The 19706-nt window shown below is 45.7% G+C and overlaps 1 protein-coding gene across 1 annotated transcript in view; it reads left to right on the forward strand.

Moving 5' to 3' along the window:
• Positions 1-19706, forward strand: part of LOC141977656 (calcium/calmodulin-dependent protein kinase type IV-like) — a 44932-nt gene that overhangs the window by 21494 nt on the left and 3732 nt on the right. The window contains exons 4-10 of the mRNA XM_074939202.1: positions 5143-5225; positions 5695-5767; positions 10718-10808; positions 12489-12563; positions 14834-14909; positions 17122-17248; positions 19223-19375. Coding sequence (XP_074795303.1) covers positions 5143-5225; positions 5695-5767; positions 10718-10808; positions 12489-12563; positions 14834-14909; positions 17122-17248; positions 19223-19375 — 678 coding nt within the window. The remainder of the gene's footprint in view (positions 1-5142; positions 5226-5694; positions 5768-10717; positions 10809-12488; positions 12564-14833; positions 14910-17121; positions 17249-19222; positions 19376-19706) is intronic.

The following is a 19706-nucleotide window of genomic DNA, read 5'->3' on the forward strand; positions in this document are numbered from 1 at the left end:
AGGCTTCTAGCCCTCAAAGGGGCAGGCGAGAGCCCTGTGCGGGACTATTTTTTTAATCCTGCCCCACAATACCCACTCCCACCCACTCCTACATTGTTGAATTTTTATCCCATTCCTGCTACTATGGCTGCAGGACCCACGGGGTCCCAGTCCTGCTGTAGGGCAGGCCACCCTGTTCCATGTGGTTTATTTTTATTTTAAAGGTCTCATTCAAAACACCCACCAGCAGCAAAGTGCATGGAACTCACTTTACTCACTGCCTTGGGAAGGACGGGATGTGAATAAGCCCTGCTGGGGTTTGCCACTGTCTGAGTTTCCAGGGGTCTTCCAGGCATTCCAGCTCTGATGTTCAGGCCACCAGACTCCCCCCTTCGAGGGTTTCCATTCGGTAAGCGATTTCTGTCGAGGAGCTTGAATGAATGCCAAAGGAAAGTGCCTGTTTGTAACGAATCCTGCAAAAGAAGATAAGGTCGGGAACGCCAGGCCATCTCTTGCCAACAGCTGAGCTCTCAGCCGCTCGCTGGCATGAGCAGAGCAGCACTGATATAATGCAGCGCTCAGAAGATAATGACGGTTGAACTGGAACAATTTGTAACACACAGGAACAGATATAATTAGGGAAGGAGTCAGCCTAGACAGGACCTTCTTGTCAGTTTCCATGTAACTGACGCGACATGCTGCTCTGTCTGCTCTGCCCAGGCACTCAAGCTGCTAATTCTACCAGGGGCGAAGCACCAGCGCTTCCCATTGAGCTGCAGGGGCTGTGCGCTGGGCAGGATTTGGACCCCTTTCCCTGCCTTTCTATCTCCAGAGGTTTATTCCTGGCTGTTTACTTCTCCGGCTGACTTGGAATTACCAGGAGACCAGATGGCTGCTTTCTACATGCTGTGTTGTAATGTAATTCCTGGAAGAAGAGTGCCCCCTTGTAAAATGGTGGTTTTTTCACAGGTCCCCAGAACGCCAGGCAACCTGAGTTTTAGTTTTGTTGTTGCAGGGTAACCCCAATGTCCCAGAAATGCTGCTTTGGGCCACTTTCCCGGGTGACGGAGCTTTCAACAATCCCCGCCCTCCTCATGGGGATGAGATTGAGAATGGAAGTCTTGCCTGCTTGTAATCATTAAAGACCCTCCTGGCAAAAGCAAAACCAACAGTACAGGGAATCGTCGGAAATCAGGCAGTTGGGGCAAAATCCAACCCCAGGGTAACTTCACTGACTCCAGGAATGGATTTTGTCCTTTGTCTACCCTGCCACCACCCCTCTCCTCCCCAACACACATACACAGTTCCTGGTATGACACATTTCCTAGTGCCGTAAATGCCCCAAGCCTCATAGAGGCTATTTCACATTCTTATCTCCCTGCCAGGAAAGCATCACTGAAAAGATCTTCACACCCCTTGTTAGAGGACTGGAGCAGGCTGCCTGGTCTGAGACAGCTATATTCTTTATTTGTATTTGTTCTTTGATGGTCTCCATTAGGAACCCTTGGTGCAGGGAATCATCCCCTTTCGGAACAGCTGGTAAGCAAATGAACTGGAACAATTTGTAACACCCAGGAGCAGAGATCATTACAGAAGGGGACCGCTTCAATGGGACCTTCTTGTCAGGTCACATGGAACATGCGACACACAGCTCTGTCTGCTTTGCCCAGGCACTCAAGCTACTGATCCTGCCAGGGGCTGAGCTCCATGCCATGCTAAAAGATCGGCTGCAGGAATTATATTGGGGAAATTCTATGGCTTGTGTTACACAGGAGGTCAGACTAGGTGATCACAGTGGTCCCGTCTGGCCTTAGAATCTATGATTCCATATGCTTAAGTGCTGTCTCGAATAGGCACATACTTAAGCGTGTGCTTAAGAGAGATCCTGAATTGGGGCCAAAAGGCTGTGTATGGCCTTATCTGTTAATGTCGCTGGTAAGCTTTGAGGGTCTGATTCTTTTCCACCTGCTTTCTAGACTGATTTCAGCATTCAGTTCTCCTCTTCTGATGCGTGTGAATGACTGGCGAGCTATATTTCATTAAGGGGGAAGTTTTTCAAAAGCACCTAAGGCCTGTGTGTTGCACCTTAGCTATGCCAGTACAACCCTGTAGTGTAGACGTAGCCTACAGGTTTTCCTCACTGTAGGAACTCCATCACCTCCACCTCCCTGAGCATTCTTCCGTTGACTCAGCCACGTGTGCATCAGGGATTATGTGGGCACAGCTACCGCACGCAGGGATGTGGATTTTGCACACTCCTGGCCACCGTAACTATGTCCATCTAAATGTTAAGTGTAGACCAGGCCTATGTCCCACAGTGACACTTCAGCTCCTAAATCACTTAGGTTTCGATTCAGCTCCTATAAAAATCAATGGTGAAACTCCCATTGACTTCAGTGGAACAAGATCAAGCCACTTTTGAACCTGTTAGCCTACATCTTTTTAAAAAATATGGTAGAGACCAAGACCAGATTCTCAGTTGGTGTAAATCAGCCCAGCGGAGGAACATCAGCTTGTACCAGGTGAGGATCAGTCTCACATTTGCTGTAGATGCATCACATGGTCTCTGAAGGCTTGTTTGTGTAGAGTCTGGGGGAGAGGCAAAGGAGAGATTGCCTCCGGTGTGTTATAAAGAGGATAGAAAACTTACTTTGCCCACCCTAGAAACAGGCGCCGCTACGGGCCAGCTACATTGACGTAACCAATTGGACAGCTTTAATATTTTAAATCAGAATGGTTTCGGTGAGGTTCTGCTCCCTCCCTAGTTCAAATGATTTTTTTTTAAATGACGCTTCCTGTCATTATGCACGCTGGTGACATCTGTACGCTCCTTGCTGTCGTTCAGCACCGACCTCAAGAGCAGACGATAATAGGATTGTAAACTTTTGAAGTTAATAGGAAAATTATAGCACTTCTGTGCAGTATTATAATACAGTAAGCTGCCACAGTGTCTCATACGTAGGCAATGATGAAAGCCCCATGAAATTCACAGTGTCACGGAAGTCTTAAGCCCTGTGAAATTTTCTTTTTCCCATTTAAAAAAAAAATGCACATGGATGCATTTTTATGAGACCTGTTAATTCCACGTTTGCCGCGTTGGCACAAAGGGCCAATGCAGGCGTCGTGGTTTTTTTTTTAATCTTCAGGAAATATTATTTCTTTTCTGCTTTCTTCCTCACAGAGCAGCCTGTGCATCACAGGGGACCTTTTCAGAGTTGCCTAACTGACTTAGGTGCCCAATGTCACATTTTCAAAAATAACAGAGCTGGTCTTTTATTCCTGAAAAACAATGTATACAATCGATAACTAAACATGAGAGGTTCCTAAAACATCAGGCTGTAGCAAAAGAAATTTGCTGGGTATAGACACATGGGACCCAATCGTGTATCTTCTACACACTCTAATTCCTCATAAAGACATTCATTTAATTTTCTCTTCCTTTCCTTTTTGTCCTTTCATGATCTAAGGATACTGCAAATAAAATACTGGAATAATGGTCCAATTTGTTCCGGTAAAGGGCAGATAACTCAGCTGCAGTTGGCAATTCCAGCATAAATGCACTATGGCCCATTCTGGCAATTTTAATGTGGGTCTCATGATATTTGGTGTTTTTTCCTTAAAGCCTCAGCTCCTGGAGTCATGGGATTATGTAAGACCCTTGGCTTATATTCTTTTTTTTTTTAAGCAAGTTTCTAGTGCTCACAGTTGCAGAGGAAAACTTGAAAATGTGACGTCACAAGGCTCAAAGATCAGAAGGCAAATAAAAAAAATATAAAAATCTTGTGATTTTTTAAAATGATCTCGTGATTTTTTTGAAGCCTTGACACTTGGGATTAGCAGGACTGTAAATGCAAACACCCTTATTCTTAGTAACACTAAGGTCCCTTTCCATGGCTGTGGCATCAGCAAGCAGCCTTAGAGCAGATGGAAACAGTCCCCGGAGCTGAGCTGGCATAAAGGAGCTACTCCTACCTTGCTCCCATCCTCTGACCTAGGCAGTGAATTAGGGATGTGACCAGAATACAATGCTCCATAGCTGTGCTTGCTTCCCATGGTGGGAACCAGAGCATAAATTAGAGTAGCCTCAAGGCTGCTGTAACTGACCCCAGCAACCAGGCAAGCCTCTGAACAGGGAGAGTTTGCATCTTCTCCTCTCTTTGATCCAAGTGCAGGAATGGAGTAACTGAAGCCAAGTCCACCCTAGAGGTGCTATAGTGGCATAGCCCAGTATAACTCTGTAGTGTAGACACAGCCATACAGCACTGTGAGGGGGTTTCCTGTCACTGTAGAAACTCCACTTTCCTGAGCGACAGTAACTAGGGCAATGGAAATGTTCTTCCATCAACCTAGCAGCAGCTGCACGGGGGCAAAGTCGGCACAGCTCCAGAGCTGAGGGGTGTGGATTTTTCCCACCTCTGAGCACCATGACTACGTCAATATACATTGGAAGTGTAGACCAGGCATGAGAATCCAGCCCAAGAGCTTCAAGCTGAAATCCCGGCCCTGCTGAAGTCAATGGCAAAGCTCCCATTAACTTCAGTCGGCCAGGATTTCACCCTTGGGGTAAAACACTCCAATCAGCAGAACCAGCGGTTGAATGAAAGAGCCAAGGACAACAGGCTTTGCAAAGCCAAAGGAATGTGTACAGCAGAGGTTGCTCGGTCATCCTAACAGGGATGGAGGGGCTGCTAAATTAAAAAGCTTTCATAGGATACCGTACATTCCACTTACAATAATGAGCTTCAGGATCTGGAGAGAATAAATGTAGGGCTTGCGGGTCGGTTTCCCTGCTCTAATTTGCAGGTGGTTTTTTTTTTTAAATGCGGATTAAGTGAGCAAACCTGGTTTGAACAGTTAAAATGCCAGGTTCAAACAGAAAAAAACGAGGCATATTTGCTACCGGCAGCCCTGTTATGATGATGCTAAACTTGTTACATCTACGCAATCTGTTCTGCATTTATTTATTCCTCTCTCCATGACGAGCCTCCCTGGCATGCATCTCGTGAATAAATTAACCTGTTCTAGGAATAAATTGACTTACAGTGAGGACAGGGCTGGCAGAAAGTTCCCACTGTGTCTGGCTTATAATTAACATGGTTGGTAGAACGGCCCCGTTCTGGCAAGGGAGCAGGGCTGGCAGTGTACTGTTCCTGTTCTTTTCAGATCAAACTGAAGGAGATCTTCGAAACGCCCTCCGAGATCGTGCTCATACTTGAACGAGTGACGGGAGGAGAGCTCTTTGACAGGTACTCCGCGAGACCTTCTTTTAACCTGCCAATTCTGAATAAAAGGAGACACATCTAGTCCCACCAAAAATGTGGAGGGTGGAAGGAGGATCTGAGTGGCTCAGGGGCTAAATTACCAGCTTTCCGTCTCCAGGCTCATAGATCCCGTCAGTTCAGGAAACCAGATGATTTGTAAGTGGCCAACAAGGGACACCAGACCTGATTCTCTAATGCCCTACATTTACATCTGGGAAAAGCCAGCGTCAGATGAATGATAACTGCTGAAAAGCAAAGAGCTGGGCTTTATTATTAAGAGGTCACTGTAATAAAGCCTATATGGAATGGTTAACTTATAAATGGTGTGGCCAGGGCTATTTTGGGGGTCTAAAACTTGGTGTGAATTGATTCCAGGGCAGGCTGTAAGCCACCACGGGATGTACCATTGCTACACGGGCTTCTTTGTGACCTCTTGGGTGTCTTCACCTTACAGGATTGTAGAGAGGGGATTCTACAGTGAAAGAGATGCAGCCCATGTGGTCAAGCAGATCCTAGAAGCTGTATCTGTAAGTTTGCCACTGTTTCTTGATCTTTCGACGGTGTTTTGGCCTCTCTGCCTCTGTCAGACCCTAGGAGTCATGGACAGCTGTCAAGGGATCATGACCATTAGAGCCGGGAGAATAACTGATGTAACTGGAAAAGTTGGGGGATGGAGGGCGGGAATTGTGTCAAACACAATGTTTTGTTTCATTTTTGTTTCTTTTTTTAAACTTAAAAAAAAAAATAACGTTGAGGTAAAATTCAAATCGCAAAGTGGTTTTGAATGGAAACGTTTCATTTTTTCCCCCCCGACTGAAATAATTCAAGGGGATTTGACATGAATTCACACCATGTTTCACTCGACCTGAAGTTGCATTTTTTGGCCCCCAAAAAAGTTTCAGCCAAAAAAATTTCACTCAGTTCTAATGACCACCAGGCCCCAAGAATAATAGATGGGAGGGAGGTCCCAGCTTAATGGGAGGAGGGTTCCTCCATTAGGGAAAAGATTGAGAACCAGTGGTCTGCTGGTTAGACCAAGAGATAAGCCGTCAGGACTTTTGAGTTCTAAACCTGTCTCTAGCACTGTGAGACCTTGGGCACCTCTGTGCCTCAGTTAACCAAGGGGATAATAACTCACTTACCCCTGTGAGGCTTCATTAATGTCTCTAAAGCTCTCTGAGATCCAGGAGCAAAATATTATATATTGTTTTTCTGATTCTTTTTATCTTTCTCTCTTTCTCTATCCTTGGTTCCCTAAAAAGAGGACAGGATGACATGGGGGCACCTGCTTTATACTGGATCACGGTGCTGTTCAGAGAGGACAGGGGCTTTGTGGTTAAAGCGTCATGGTAGGACTCAGAAGTTTACTTTCAATTCTTGGCTCTGCCGCAGTCTCCCTGCTTGACCTTGGCCAACTCACTTAGCTGTGCCTTGGTTACTTTGGCTGTAAACTGGAGATGATGATGCTTCCGTTCTCCCACCCTTTGCCTGGTCTATTTAGGTTAAACTCTTTCAAGCAGGGACTGTCTCTCACTCTGTGTCTGTACAGCACAATGGGGCCTAGAGGCGCTAAGATAATGTAATGAAATATTATGCATATTTAAGGCATTTTGCTTAGAAGAAGCCATCTCGTAAACCTGCTGCCAAATGGCATAAGAAAGGAGTGGGTCTCTGACTACCCGAGAGAGCAGCTGCAGCTTGGCTTTTGTTCTGTTAACGGGTGGCCCCTTCCCGGCCTTTTAAGGTCACCTGTCTCGGGGATCCGCAGTCTGTGAAATGAAGAGCACGGCAGCAGTGCCGCAGATTCAAGCACAATTACAAGGGAGGCCTGTGGCCTGTGTTTGTGGAGGAAGGAGAAATCTGGATTCCTCCCCACTGTAGTGGAGGGAAATGCCATGTACTCGGAGCACAGCCCGGCTAGGACCCCTGCATATGAAACAGAGGGGCTCCCCTTCCTTATCCTGCCTCCATGACTTCCCTAGTGGGGAAGCTTCTACATCAAAGCAAGATCTTTCTGTCGGCCAGCACTGACCTGGCATCTAAAAATAAAGCTGCATGCTCTCAGCCTCAGGCATTGTCTCCTGCCAGTGTCGATGATAAACGGTCCGGAATCAGAACGTCGCTGGGGCCACTGGGCTGCTGATGCCTGAGACAAGCGAGATCAGAGTTCGCTCCTCCACTGTCCGCTTCGGATACTGGATCCTCTCCCCCAGTCCCTCCTCCATGTGAATTATTGCACAGTTAACCAGATGGATTATGGGGTCAAGCTCCCCTGCAGGGACCAGCCACTGCTAGAGGCAGCTAGTGAATTGGATGGCTCTGATCCGTGGCCAGGATTAAAACAGATACGTGCAGGGCCAAGGGGCCATTGTTACAGGGTCTCTTTAATGGGACTCAGGGTAGCAGCCGTGTTAGTCTGTATCCGCAAAAAGAACAGGAGGACTTGTGGCACCTTGGGGACTAACCCATTTATTAGAGCATAAGCTTTCGTGGGCTACAGCCCGCTGCATCGGATGCATAGAATGGAACATATAGTAAGATATAGATATAGATATACAGAATGCAGCCGATGAAGTGAGCTGTAGCCCACGAAAGGTTATGCTCTAATAAATTTGTTAGTCTCTAAGGTGCCACAAGTCCTCCTTTTCTTTTTAATGGGATTGTTTCTGTGCTGACCCCTGGGACGAGGGGGGGGGCATTAAAATGGCTTTGTGAGGGTGGGGTGGCTCTAGATATGCTCAAACTAGGGTGACCAGACAGCAAGTGTGAAAAATCAGGACAAGGGATGGGGGGTAGTAGATGCCCATATAAGACAAAGCCTCAAATATAGGGACTGTCCCTATAAAATCGGAACATCTGGTCACCCTAGCTCAAACTGTCCCTGAGGCTGGTTATTCGTTCAGTGAGTGGGGACTTAGGCTTTGGGGCAAGCCTGTCATCACCGGGCCTGTTTCTAGCAAGCGCTGTCAGCCTTCACAAACAAGTTTACAACCGTCGCAAAATCTGCTAAGCCGAGGAAGCGTCTCTGTATTTTTGTGCAACTGAAAAATCCCCGCAACTCACAAAGGAACCCACGATGCATTGTTCAGAGGAGCTGCCTCTTCAGGTCTGTGCTCTGGAAAGGATAAAAGAGACGGAGAGAAAATACCTCGGATTTGTATCTGGAAGGTCACTGTTTCTCTACATGAAAGGTTAGCTGAAGAGAGTCTCTATGGCAACAGAGGGTTTAAAAATGGAAGCTCATAACAGAAAATCTCCCGTGTGGAAATTGCACCTCCGTCCACGTAGGCAGGGAGAGAGCAACAATGTACCCAGGAGTAAGGAGTCCAGCAAAGGAGGGTTTAAAGGAAATCATTGGGATTTGGGGATCTCTAGGAGCTCTGCGTCACATGACAAACCGGGGCAACATGCTGCAGATCCCCAGATATGCTCTTCCCGGCCCTTAGGTCAGGTTTTAATAAAGAAAGCTTATTAGCAGGTCAGGGTTAAGGGGGGAGCAGGTTACTGTAGAGGGGCGGTGATTTCTGTAAGCTAGCTGTGCTTGGAGGAGGAGTGTTAGATTCCTATAGTTGATCAGTACAAGATAATACAACAGCTGATCAATATGAGCCAAGGGGAACATTTTTCTCTCCTCTGCTGCCGCTGTCTGTGGCAACAGCCATCCGCATAGTTCTGGACACAGCCAGGGTGCCATTATTTATACTAGAGAAGCATCGGGGCCCTGTTGTGCTTGGTGCTGCATGTAGTGAGAGACAGAGCTTACAATCCAAACAGGAAGAGAGACCAAGGGTAAGGAAGGGAAACAACTTGCCCATAGTTGCATGCTAGGTCAATGGAAGAGCTGGGGATGGAATTCGGGACTCTTGGTATTTGGGATCGGTTCCCAGCTATTGGGCCATACCATCTACTCAGTGACAGTGCGTTTTGCATTCTGCCTCCTCTGCTCTCATCTTAGCCCCCTCTCATTCCTCCATATCCTCTCTCCTCCTTGCTCCCTTTGGCTCCTTTCCCCACTCTCGTGCATCCACTTTACTGCAAGCACCCGTGAGTTCTCAAAGACCCTCCCTCAGCTCCTTCCAATCACGTCTTATAACGGTTAGATATGTGCCAGGCACAATATCTACTTCAGCCACTACAGGGTGACTTATCTCTGTGTCTGCTGCATATGGATTAACACCAGGTGACTGGTGTGTTCCTGTTGACTAGGAGTGTTTGGTGCACACAAGCATGATCCATTGTTGCAAGAATGTTCTAATCTTCAGCTGTCTTTGTCTGCCGAGAACTCTGTCTAGAACTGAACAGAGACTGGGGGCCTGATCTTCATCTCACCAAGGCCCCTTTACACTGCCAGAGCCATGTAAAAGAGAGTAAGACCCTATGTGATTGGATAGTTCTGTCTGTGGACTCTCGTACTGTTTAATACAAACTAAGCATTGTGGTAAGGAAATCTAAGTGGGTGTTTCGTGATTCTTCAAGACACAAATCTTCTTCTTTTGCAAAGTCTTCATGGGTTGATCTCCTCAATGAAGATGTTCTCTGTGGCCTCTTCTATACGAACTGGTGAGCTGTGTCTGACTCAGACTGCAAAGTCACAACTGAGGCATTGGGCCGGATCCCGCCCTGGTGTAAACTGGCATAACTCCATTGACTTCAGGGGACCTACACCAATTTACACCAGCTGGAGATCTGGCTACTGTTTTTTCACATGTATTTTCTAAGGACTGAGTGCACTTAGCAATAACCAGGGTCCGTCACTTGGGGCAATCGTAATACAATTTGTTAAGTCTCACGCTATTGATACAGCATAGAGGCTACCGAACCGGTTATGCGCCTCCATGACATTTTATCCGAAACCAAGTCTGGCGTGTTCCGGGAAAACAGTCCTGCGAAGGATGCCGTCCAGCCTTTGGAGTTGAGGTCTTCCGCCGGGTCTTTTCCATCCTGCTTTCTTTGGGTCAGAGTCAAAGAGGGTTCGTGCAGGGAGGTTGATGAGCATTCAGAGTGATGACCACGCCATCGTAGAGAGCACTGGGTGACCGTTTGAGGGGGTTGGAAACCTGAGCTCGCCGTTCAACTTGAGTTCGTGCCGTTTGATGTTATGAGTCATTCGGCGATGCTTCCTGGTCATACTATAAAGAGTGAACGGTGATTTGTAAGTAATTCGCTTATAAATGGCAAATACCAGTAACGGTGTAATTACACTGGCCAAAAACCAAGGGCCAGATACCCTTATTGACATTGAATGATACCTTATTCCTAGTCCCACGAATGTCAGTGGAATGAGACGTCATTTGTGGAGAAAGTTGCAACTCGATGTGAATAAAGGTATCAGAATCTGGCCCTGAGCAAACTCTCCAGGGTTTGGCTCAACATAATTAATACTCTGAACGCTGCCATATTACCAGTTATCATCCCTGCGTTTTGTCTGACCCTGAGTTGGCTTTTTCTCCCCCGCTTCGCATTCTCTGTCTCTCCAGTATTTGCATGAAAATGGAGTCGTCCACCGGGATCTGAAACCAGAGAATCTCCTGTATGCAGATCTTTCCCCAGATGCCCCTCTCAAAATTGGTACGTTTGGGGGGCGAGCAGCAGGGTTAGGGTTTCCTGTGCAAAGGCAGCTACCGTCTGCGGGGAGGGTCCCGTCCGACAGGGAGTGGGAATTTGGTTCTTGATTTCAGTGGGCTAGAGTAGACTATACTCTTTCAGCCTGCTGTGAGTAAGGGGGTGGTGTGGAGCTGCATTGTCCCAGGAGCAGATGAGAGAAAAAGGGTAGAATGGCCCCATTTACATCCATAGTGAAACTCCCATTGGGGCAAGATTTCACCCTAAATTGTGAGTCAGTTCCTTCCTGGCTTTCCCCTTTACTCTAGGGAGGGAGGAGGTTACTTCCCCCTTTTCCTGGCTGGGACAGTAATAATTCAGTCTGGGATTCTCCAAGAGATTAGGAGTTAGGCACTCACATCCCACCGAATTCGTAGCTCCCTTAAACGGAGGCTAGGATGTTCAAAGAAGCCTATCAGCTGAAATCTGAAATCCCATGCTGGCTGTGAAGCATGCCATGGTACCATTGTCCCTTTGGCATGAGTGGTTAGCCAACAGTTGGGGCCTTGCTGGGTTGTTTACAGTAGGAAGGGAGATCAATGCTTGAGTCGTGTCTATTCTTGGCTGTAATCTTATTTACCAAAAAATGCTCACACAGACCTGTCTCCCTGATCATAGTAGAAGCTAAGAGCAGGCAGTTTCCTTGCTCAGAAATCCCTGAGTCTGCCCCTCCAGTGAGCTCTGTGCCCAAGAATCTCCATCTCAGGGCCATGCTCACCAGTCTTCTCTTTCTCTCTCTCAGGAATTGTCTGCACTTGAAAGTTGTTTTGGATTAACCTCACTTTTTTGGGGGGATAAAGTGTCTTGTATCTACATGCAAAAGATTTTCTTTAAAGACATCTGATGTTTCAACCCATGCTAATAAACCTACTGGGGAAACAAGTTTGCTGAGATCTGGGATGAGTTTTCCATCCCTGTCCTGAATCCACACCTGGCAGTCCTCCCTCTGGATCCCACACTGCTTGGCTGACTACCTGTGTCAACCAGTTTGCTGACCTGTGTGTCCTCTACTGCTCTGGGGTCACTTTGACTGGATGGCACCTCCCCATTTAAATTCTGGCTTATTAAAGCCAAATGAAGGTAGGGATGCAATGAGATAGATGAATGGGAATTCTTCAGTTTGACCCCGGGTCCCAGAATTCCAGTGCCTTCTGGTAGCTATCCCGCAAGGTGCCGCGAGCCCAGCTGAGACGTGTGGGATGCCGGTCCAGGCTGCTGAGTGCTGATTTCAAAACAGCCCACCCTGTGGAGACAAAGGGGAGCACGTAACCCAGGATAACTCACTTCGTGCGGATAAACACTCCCCAAACCAACTTCCAAATATGGACGAGCCCTCGTACACACAGGTTGCAAAACCCGTGTAGTAGCCGGGGCAACCAGGGCAACCCCTATTAGCTCCTCTGCGTTAGCTCTGTCGAGGAGTGGCTGGGCAGTTTGGTGCCCCACCTGGTAGCCTCCAGTGTCTGCAGCTGTTCTGCCTCATAAAGGGGCTGAATTGCTCCTTCCACTGGAAGAAGGCCGCTTGGCACGCCCAGTTGGCTTTAACAAGGGCTGTGATTGTCTAGGATCAAAGACCCGACCCGGAGGGCAGCCACCGGGCACCTGTCAGTGTAACAGTCCTTTTCCTGCCCGTCTGTTCCCTTACAGGTGATTTTGGATTGTCTAAGATAGTGGACGAGCAGGACACCATGAAGACTGTTTGTGGTACTCCGGGATATTGCGGTAAGGGGGTGAGCACGTAGGAATCGCTTAGTGGGGAGCTTGTGGAGGTGGGAGCGGAGAGGGAGAATCACGCAGGGTTTGTTCATGTTAGCAGCGTGTATCTTAGGAATGTATCTTTGCATATTATGATAGACAGAAACCCCTAAGGGTTTGTCTTCATTGCACAGGGGGTTTGGGCAAACCCCCACTACTGACCACACAGAAAAACCCCTGACCTGGAGGTGCTTTAAGACCAGGGTATTTTACCCCTCTTGGGAGGGGAGGGGGAGGTTACAGCCTGGGCTCCGCTGTAATTCAGGCTAGAACCCACCCATTTTGCAGTTAGGATGCAGACAAAATCGGTGTCTCTCGTGCCTTCCCCCAGTTCTCCCTGGGGAGGGCAGACAAGTTTTCCCACAATTGGCACAGTGGACTGGGAATGAATCGCAGAACATCTCGGTGCAAAGAACCAGGGGTTACACTCCAGGCACACGCTGATGAGATCAGGGACAGTGAGGATACAGTAACGTGGCTGGGGCTGTGTTGTGGGGACACTCAGACCTGGGGTAGGCTAGCCCAGCTGCTCAGACCCAGCTGCTGATCACCTAGGTTAACTTTGCAGTGAAGACATGCCCTAAGAATTGCAATTCAGCCGTGTTAAAGGGAACGGTCATGTCACCCAGAAAAAGCATTGCAGGGGTTTAGGAGCACAAGTCTCATTGATGTCTTATGGGAATTAGGCACCTAATTCCTTCTGGCTCTTTTGAAAATCTCACCCTGGGTCTGCAAACGCTCTCAGGCCAAATTTTCACAAGCGACTAGTGATCTGTGTTGCCTCCATTTTTGGATGCCCAGTTTGAGATGCCTTAAGAGTCTGATTTTCAGAAAGGACCTAGCATCCAACTTCTGCAGAGCAGGCCCCTTTAAGGTGTCTCAAACTGGGCACCCAAAATCATTAGATACTTGTGAAAGGTAAGCCATAGACTGCGACTTAAAGAGACGCAATTATTTTAAAAATCCATGTATCTTATTCATATTAAGGCTCAGATTTTCAAAGCTGCCCAAAAGATTGGGATGCCCAATTGCCACTAAAATTAAATGGAACTTCAGCTTTGATAATCTCAGACTAAATTCTTACATGTGCCACTCGTAATATCTTGAACTCTAAAGACAGGGAGAATATTTTACAACCTAGTTTTCAGGGCAGGTTCCCTTGTGGCTAAGGCACAGGATTGGGACTCAGTAGACCTGGAGTCTCTTCCCTAATCTGTCACAGACTTGTTCAAGTCACTTCATTTTTCTGTGCCTCAGTTGCCCATATCTCTGTTATGGTTGTAAACTGCCTTGAAATCTTCAGCTGACAATGTGCTATAGAAGTGCGAATTTATTTGTAGGGTTTATTTAAAACGTTGCTGTTCAAGCCACTTATTGCCTCTTTGCGTCTTACTGATCTTGGTCCACAAGATCTAGATGATTCTGCTTTTCTGTATAACCAGTTTTTAATCTGCTTCATTTTTGGTTCATCCTGTACATTGTCTAGAAAGATGCTGTCTTATCCATGTTCTAACCTCTGCAAGGGAATATTTAAATCCCAACAGCAAATCATAGTTTTCATTGACACTTATTTTTTAATTCCTTGAACCAATTCTCTTCATATTAGGGTTATAAAAGATCCTTAAAACCTGAGTTTGGGGCCTAAATTACTTGCTGTGGTCCCTTTAACGGAAGTGGCTTGAAACAGGAAGTTAGCTCAAAAAGTGAGATTTCAGTACACTGTCACTGCTTTGAGTTGGTAAAGGCACGATGTAAACATGACATTGCTTTGGAATTTTCATCAGTAATAGTTAGCAGCTGATAAAACACGTATTAAGTACAGCATACTGACCCATTCCTGTGAGAGACATTAACACACGGCTGTTTGACTCTAGAGTAACCCTATTGCTCTATGGCATTGCTCTGGATTTACACCAATGTATCAGAGCAGGTGAAGGGAGGGAAGTCCAGTGGTTAGAGCTCTGGCCTGGGACTCAGGAGACATGGGTGTAATTCCCTTCTCTGCCACAGACTTCCACTATGTGGCCCTGGGCAAGTCACATAGCCTCTTTGTGCCTCAGTTCCCTATCTGTAAAATGGGGATAACAGCACTGCCCTGCCCCACCTGGGGAGCTGTGAAGCACTCAGGTGCTGTGGTGATGGGAGCCATATAAATACTCTTGATAGCAGAATTTGATCCTCAGGGTGTTGACAGATGCCTCCTGCTGGAATATTTTAACTGTGAATTATGCTTTCAGCGCCTGAAATTCTCCATGGCTCTCCATATGGACCTGAAGTGGATATGTGGTCTGTGGGTGTCATAACATATATACTGTGAGTAATGCTGAAAATCTCTGACAGCAGCCCACGCCCCCTCATCCTGGCTGCTTTTTCCAACCATTGTCCCTAAGCAGAGAAGCACTAACTCATCTTAACTCCCTCTGCAAATATGTCTGGTGTTTTCACCAATTTGCTCCTGGGCCTACCACGCAGTTCATGCTAATTACACGTCTAGTCCATGCAACCCTTACAAGAATGAGGACTTACATGACGACTCCCACTAACAAGAACAGGACTCAGGGTTGGCAATCTAAACCCTTAGCATCTACCAAGTGAGGATGGGTGGACAATCTTTATGCTCACTGGGCTAGATTTTAACCCCTTAGTCACAGCAGTGAGCAGTTAACTCTTCCAAGTTGTCTCATTGGCCAGGATCTTCAAAGGTACATCAATACCTCCCTTCCATTGGGAGTTAGGCACCTCAATACCTTTGAACATCTGGACCATTCACTTAACTCGTGGGAGCGTTCTCACTGGTTTGAGAAAAGGGCTCGCGATCTGGCCCTTTGTTTGCAGGACATAAAAATAAGTCTTACTAAGAAGAGGGAGAGAGAAATATATATGGCTTATTGAGAGATGGCTGTCTTTGTTTTACAGTATATCATAATTTGTTACCAGGGTCTTTGATCACGAATATCTGATTTTCTAAAAGCCTTCAATCATCCAATTTCTTTTTCAAGCCTCTTTCTGCTGTAAGTGGCTCGGACCTCTTTATTTTCGGAGCGGTGGCTACACCCAATAATACAGATTCCTACTGGAACCCTTTTTTAAAAAAATGTCAATTACTGGCCAACTTTGAACTGATGGGGCCCTGCAGGCATGTTGTAAACACAGCTGGAGAAAGCAGATATTTTCTGACTGGCTGAACTTCAGAGTACAGACAGTAAGTGCCAGCTGATAAATGAGCTTCCATCACTGGATGGATGAAGACTTGAACAGTCCCTACTGCTATCATCTGCCATTAGCTGAGTACCAGGTGTTTTTTTTAAAAAACAACTTTAGTTAGTTAACTTCTTATTACCGCCCCAAGAGGATTGCTCTCTCATTAGAGTATCTGAATCTTTTTAAAACTTCGAACCCTAGACAGTTATATGCTACCACACTTATTCACAATGAGTAAAACTTTACTTTGCTACTAGTCTCACTGAAATCAGTGGCCTGGATTCTGTTACTCCAAAGTAAGAGGATGAGAGAGAGAACGAATCACATGTGACAATGTTAGGGCTTATGTACATGTGGAAACTGATCATCGTAGCTATTTGGAAGGACTATACCACAGTCGCTACCCATGTGGACACTCTGTTCCAGAATAAAGTTCTGGATAAAGAATAAATCCAGAATAAAGTTACTCCACTTAAAAAAGAATCTGGAATAGCTATGTTGGTCAGTTTCCCCCATGTAGACAAGACCTTGGTCAGATCCCTTAATGCATGACTGGTAGGCGCTTGGAGGGTAACATTTTACATCCACTTTACACTCACTGTGCCCTGATGTAGATGACAGTATAAGGTACACGACAACTGAGAATTGGGACCACTTTTTAGGTTAAAAAAGTTCCTTGGACAAGTTCAGATTTGTTGCCACGGTATAAATCCAGAGTAGCTTCGCTGACTGGAGTAGAATTGTCCTAATTTGCACTGGTGTAACTGAGCTGCCACATTTTATCCACCTCTCTCCAAAATGATCACCAAAATATTGTGAGCAAGTCACAAGTGTTCAGTAGCCCTTGCCCTGTTTGGAATGTACACGGTATTATTGGCCATGAATTCTACACGCTTGCAAAACTAACAGATGCTCAGCAAGAGGCAGAAGCTCTCTTGATTGTTCTTATCGATTCCTTTCGTTGTGCCATATGCTAAAGTGTAGCATGACTCATAGAAATTACAGGTGGGGGAAAAGCCCTATAAAGTAATCCAGTCCATCCGCCATGGCAAATGCAAGATGGTTCCCTCCCGGATGTGCTCCAGTGTTTTGTCCACTATCGTTGTCAACGTCCCGGGTAATAGTGCTTCCAGCCCAGATTCACAAAGGATTTTGGGTTCCTAATTTCCATTGAATTCAGTGGAATTCCTTTGAGGATCTAGGCTTCCACCATTTTTCTCAACTGCTCCACAGCGTTACAACTCTTACTGGCAGAAATTGTCCCCTGCTGCTTGTATGTAGCCTCAAATTCCCTTTTCTTAATTTTATCCCACTGTGTTTTCAGGCTTTGTGGGTTTGAACCATTTTTTGATCCAAGAGGGGACCAGTACATGTACAGCAGGATACTGAACTGTGACTATGAGTTTGTTTCCCCTTGGTGGGATGAAGTCTCCCTCAATGCCAAGGACTTGGTAAGTTACCCAAGGCCACAGATGTAGATGTCATGACATGGAAGAAATTATGACCTCAGTATTGTAGGTAACATGAGGGGATAGCTTGGCTTCTTGTCAGGGAAGAATTTTGTAAGGCTAGGTTTACACCAGAAACTTTTACTGGTAGAGTGTCGCTTCAGAGTGTGATTTTTATTTATTTATTTTATTTTATTTTATTTTATTTTATTTTGTGTGTGTGACTCTTCTATACTGTAGCCCATAGGGCTAGCTTAGCCTTTAGTATATTCAGCTGTAATGCAAGGAACATACAGACCTGTGTCCTGGAAGACATTAGCTTAAGCAAGTTCCCATCAGTATAGTCCAGTATAGTAGGCCTGTGACTCATAGTTAAATGGCCTGACAGTCACCCTTAGATTTGGGGAAGTAGGAATAGCTTGCTCAACAGCAGGAGTTGGAACCTAATTGTACCATCCCACTGCACAAATACTGAAGTGATACTGGGCTTGGATGTTTTAGGATAGCATTGTTGGCAGATGTTTAACTACAAATTTTCTTGAGCAATAAGTGAGATGTATGATAATGAGTTAAATGACATTACTGTGTATGCATATGTTAACCTATAGGATAAGTGCACCCCAGGTATTACCAGGGTGAGGAAGTTAGATTTGGACATGAGCATTGAAATGAACCTTCATGATCGTGCGCTGGCCCTATAATAGGGCAAACCACCAGGTGGAGGGGGTTAGCCTTCCATCACTGGACCCTTCCGCTCTATTGTTATCTGCCACCAATCTTGGCATTGAGGACCACTGGACTCGGTCGGCATGCCAGAGACAGGGCTAGCCCTTTGTCTCTTACCATCAGGTCCTCAAGGAAGGGTGCAAGTCTGCAAGTCTAAGAGCATATGCAAAGAATTATACCACAGATATTCCCCAATACTGTGTTATTAATATCTCTTTTACGTGGTTTGGAGCTTTTCTGGCTTTATTATTGATCTTAATAAAAATCACTACGACTGTGCTTTGCCCTCAGTCTAAGTGTCCTTGCCATACACCCTGAGGTTCCCTATGAGATATTGAACTCAGTGGTTTCAGTTCTGTGTAGCCTGATTTTGGGACAATAGCCCTCTTACCCTCAGCCGGTCCTATCCACGGCTCTGCTATTCACTTGTTGTGAGACCTTGCACAAATCTCTCTGTGCCCCATCTGCAAAATGAGGGGGGCGATGCTTTGTTAAACATATTGAGATCTCTGGGTGAAACGCTCTCTATTATGTTATAGCTGTTATTCAATAATAATAATATTTAATAATAATACAAACCAGATTTGCAGAGCAATCCTTCTGAAGTGCAATATTGAAGTACTAATGTCTTGAAAAGTACATAAGTGACTCCATTTAGCAGTCTTTCCAATCTCACAAAGTACAATTGATAGCCAAAAGGAAAGACAAAAATGGATGAGCCTTATAAAATAACAGTAAAAGATGACAGAAATCAATCTAAAGTTAAAACTCTCACTGTTTCCAGCAACAAAATATAAATTAAAACCATTCAGATCAGCAGTATCTATGAATCATTATCATCCACCATCAACTGATAATATTAAAATGCTTTACGATCAATCCATTTGTAAAAAATACAGGATTTGCCAAACCAAAACAGACGAATGGTCCATCTTAATTTTCTTTCCTGTGTCTGGCCCCAATTCAGGAAAGCACCAAGCATGTGATTTGTGAATTGGGGCCTCTGACAGTGCTCAGTGCTTTATAGGAAGACCTAAACTGTTCCTATGATATGCTTACTTTTGCTATACTCTACAATGGGATAAATTCTTCTTGACTCATGCTGGGGTTCATTCTGTGCCCTACAGCAAGAAGATGCATGCCCTTGTAATTGCACTCCCTATCACTGGACTGCGGATGACATTAATGATAAATTTCCAGTTCCTTTTGAACAAACATATTTAAACTTACTTGTTTGAAATCTGGCTGCAGGTTCAAAAACTGATAGTCTTGGACCCACAGAAGAGGCTAACAGTACATCAAGCACTGGAACACCCCTGGGTCACGGGCAAAGCAGCTAAATTTGCTCATATGGATAGCACACAAAAGAAACTGCAAGAGTTTAATGCCCGGCGGAAACTGAAGGTAACGTTACAGAGCCTTGCTGTTAATCATTCTGGAATATTTCTTATTTCCTTTCTACATAGACTGTACAAATGGTCACTGCTAACCAGATCTGCTATCGTCAGCTCTTCAGAATGCAGTGGTTTTAGTTAAGAAACACTTGAGATTTGTCTACACTTTCAAGCTGATGTGGATTACGATAGGGTATGAATATGCAGCCCAAGAGCTATTCCAGAATAACTCCACGTGTAGACAAACATTAATTAAAATGTTACAGTTTGGTGGGGGACTGGTTGGCTCAGGGAACTGGTAAAAGGATATGAAGCTTTTTGCGCCCGAAGCTATGTTTCCA

This window comes from Natator depressus, chromosome 25, assembly GCF_965152275.1.
Source record: "Natator depressus isolate rNatDep1 chromosome 25, rNatDep2.hap1, whole genome shotgun sequence".
Lineage (NCBI taxonomy): Eukaryota > Metazoa > Chordata > Testudines > Cheloniidae > Natator > Natator depressus.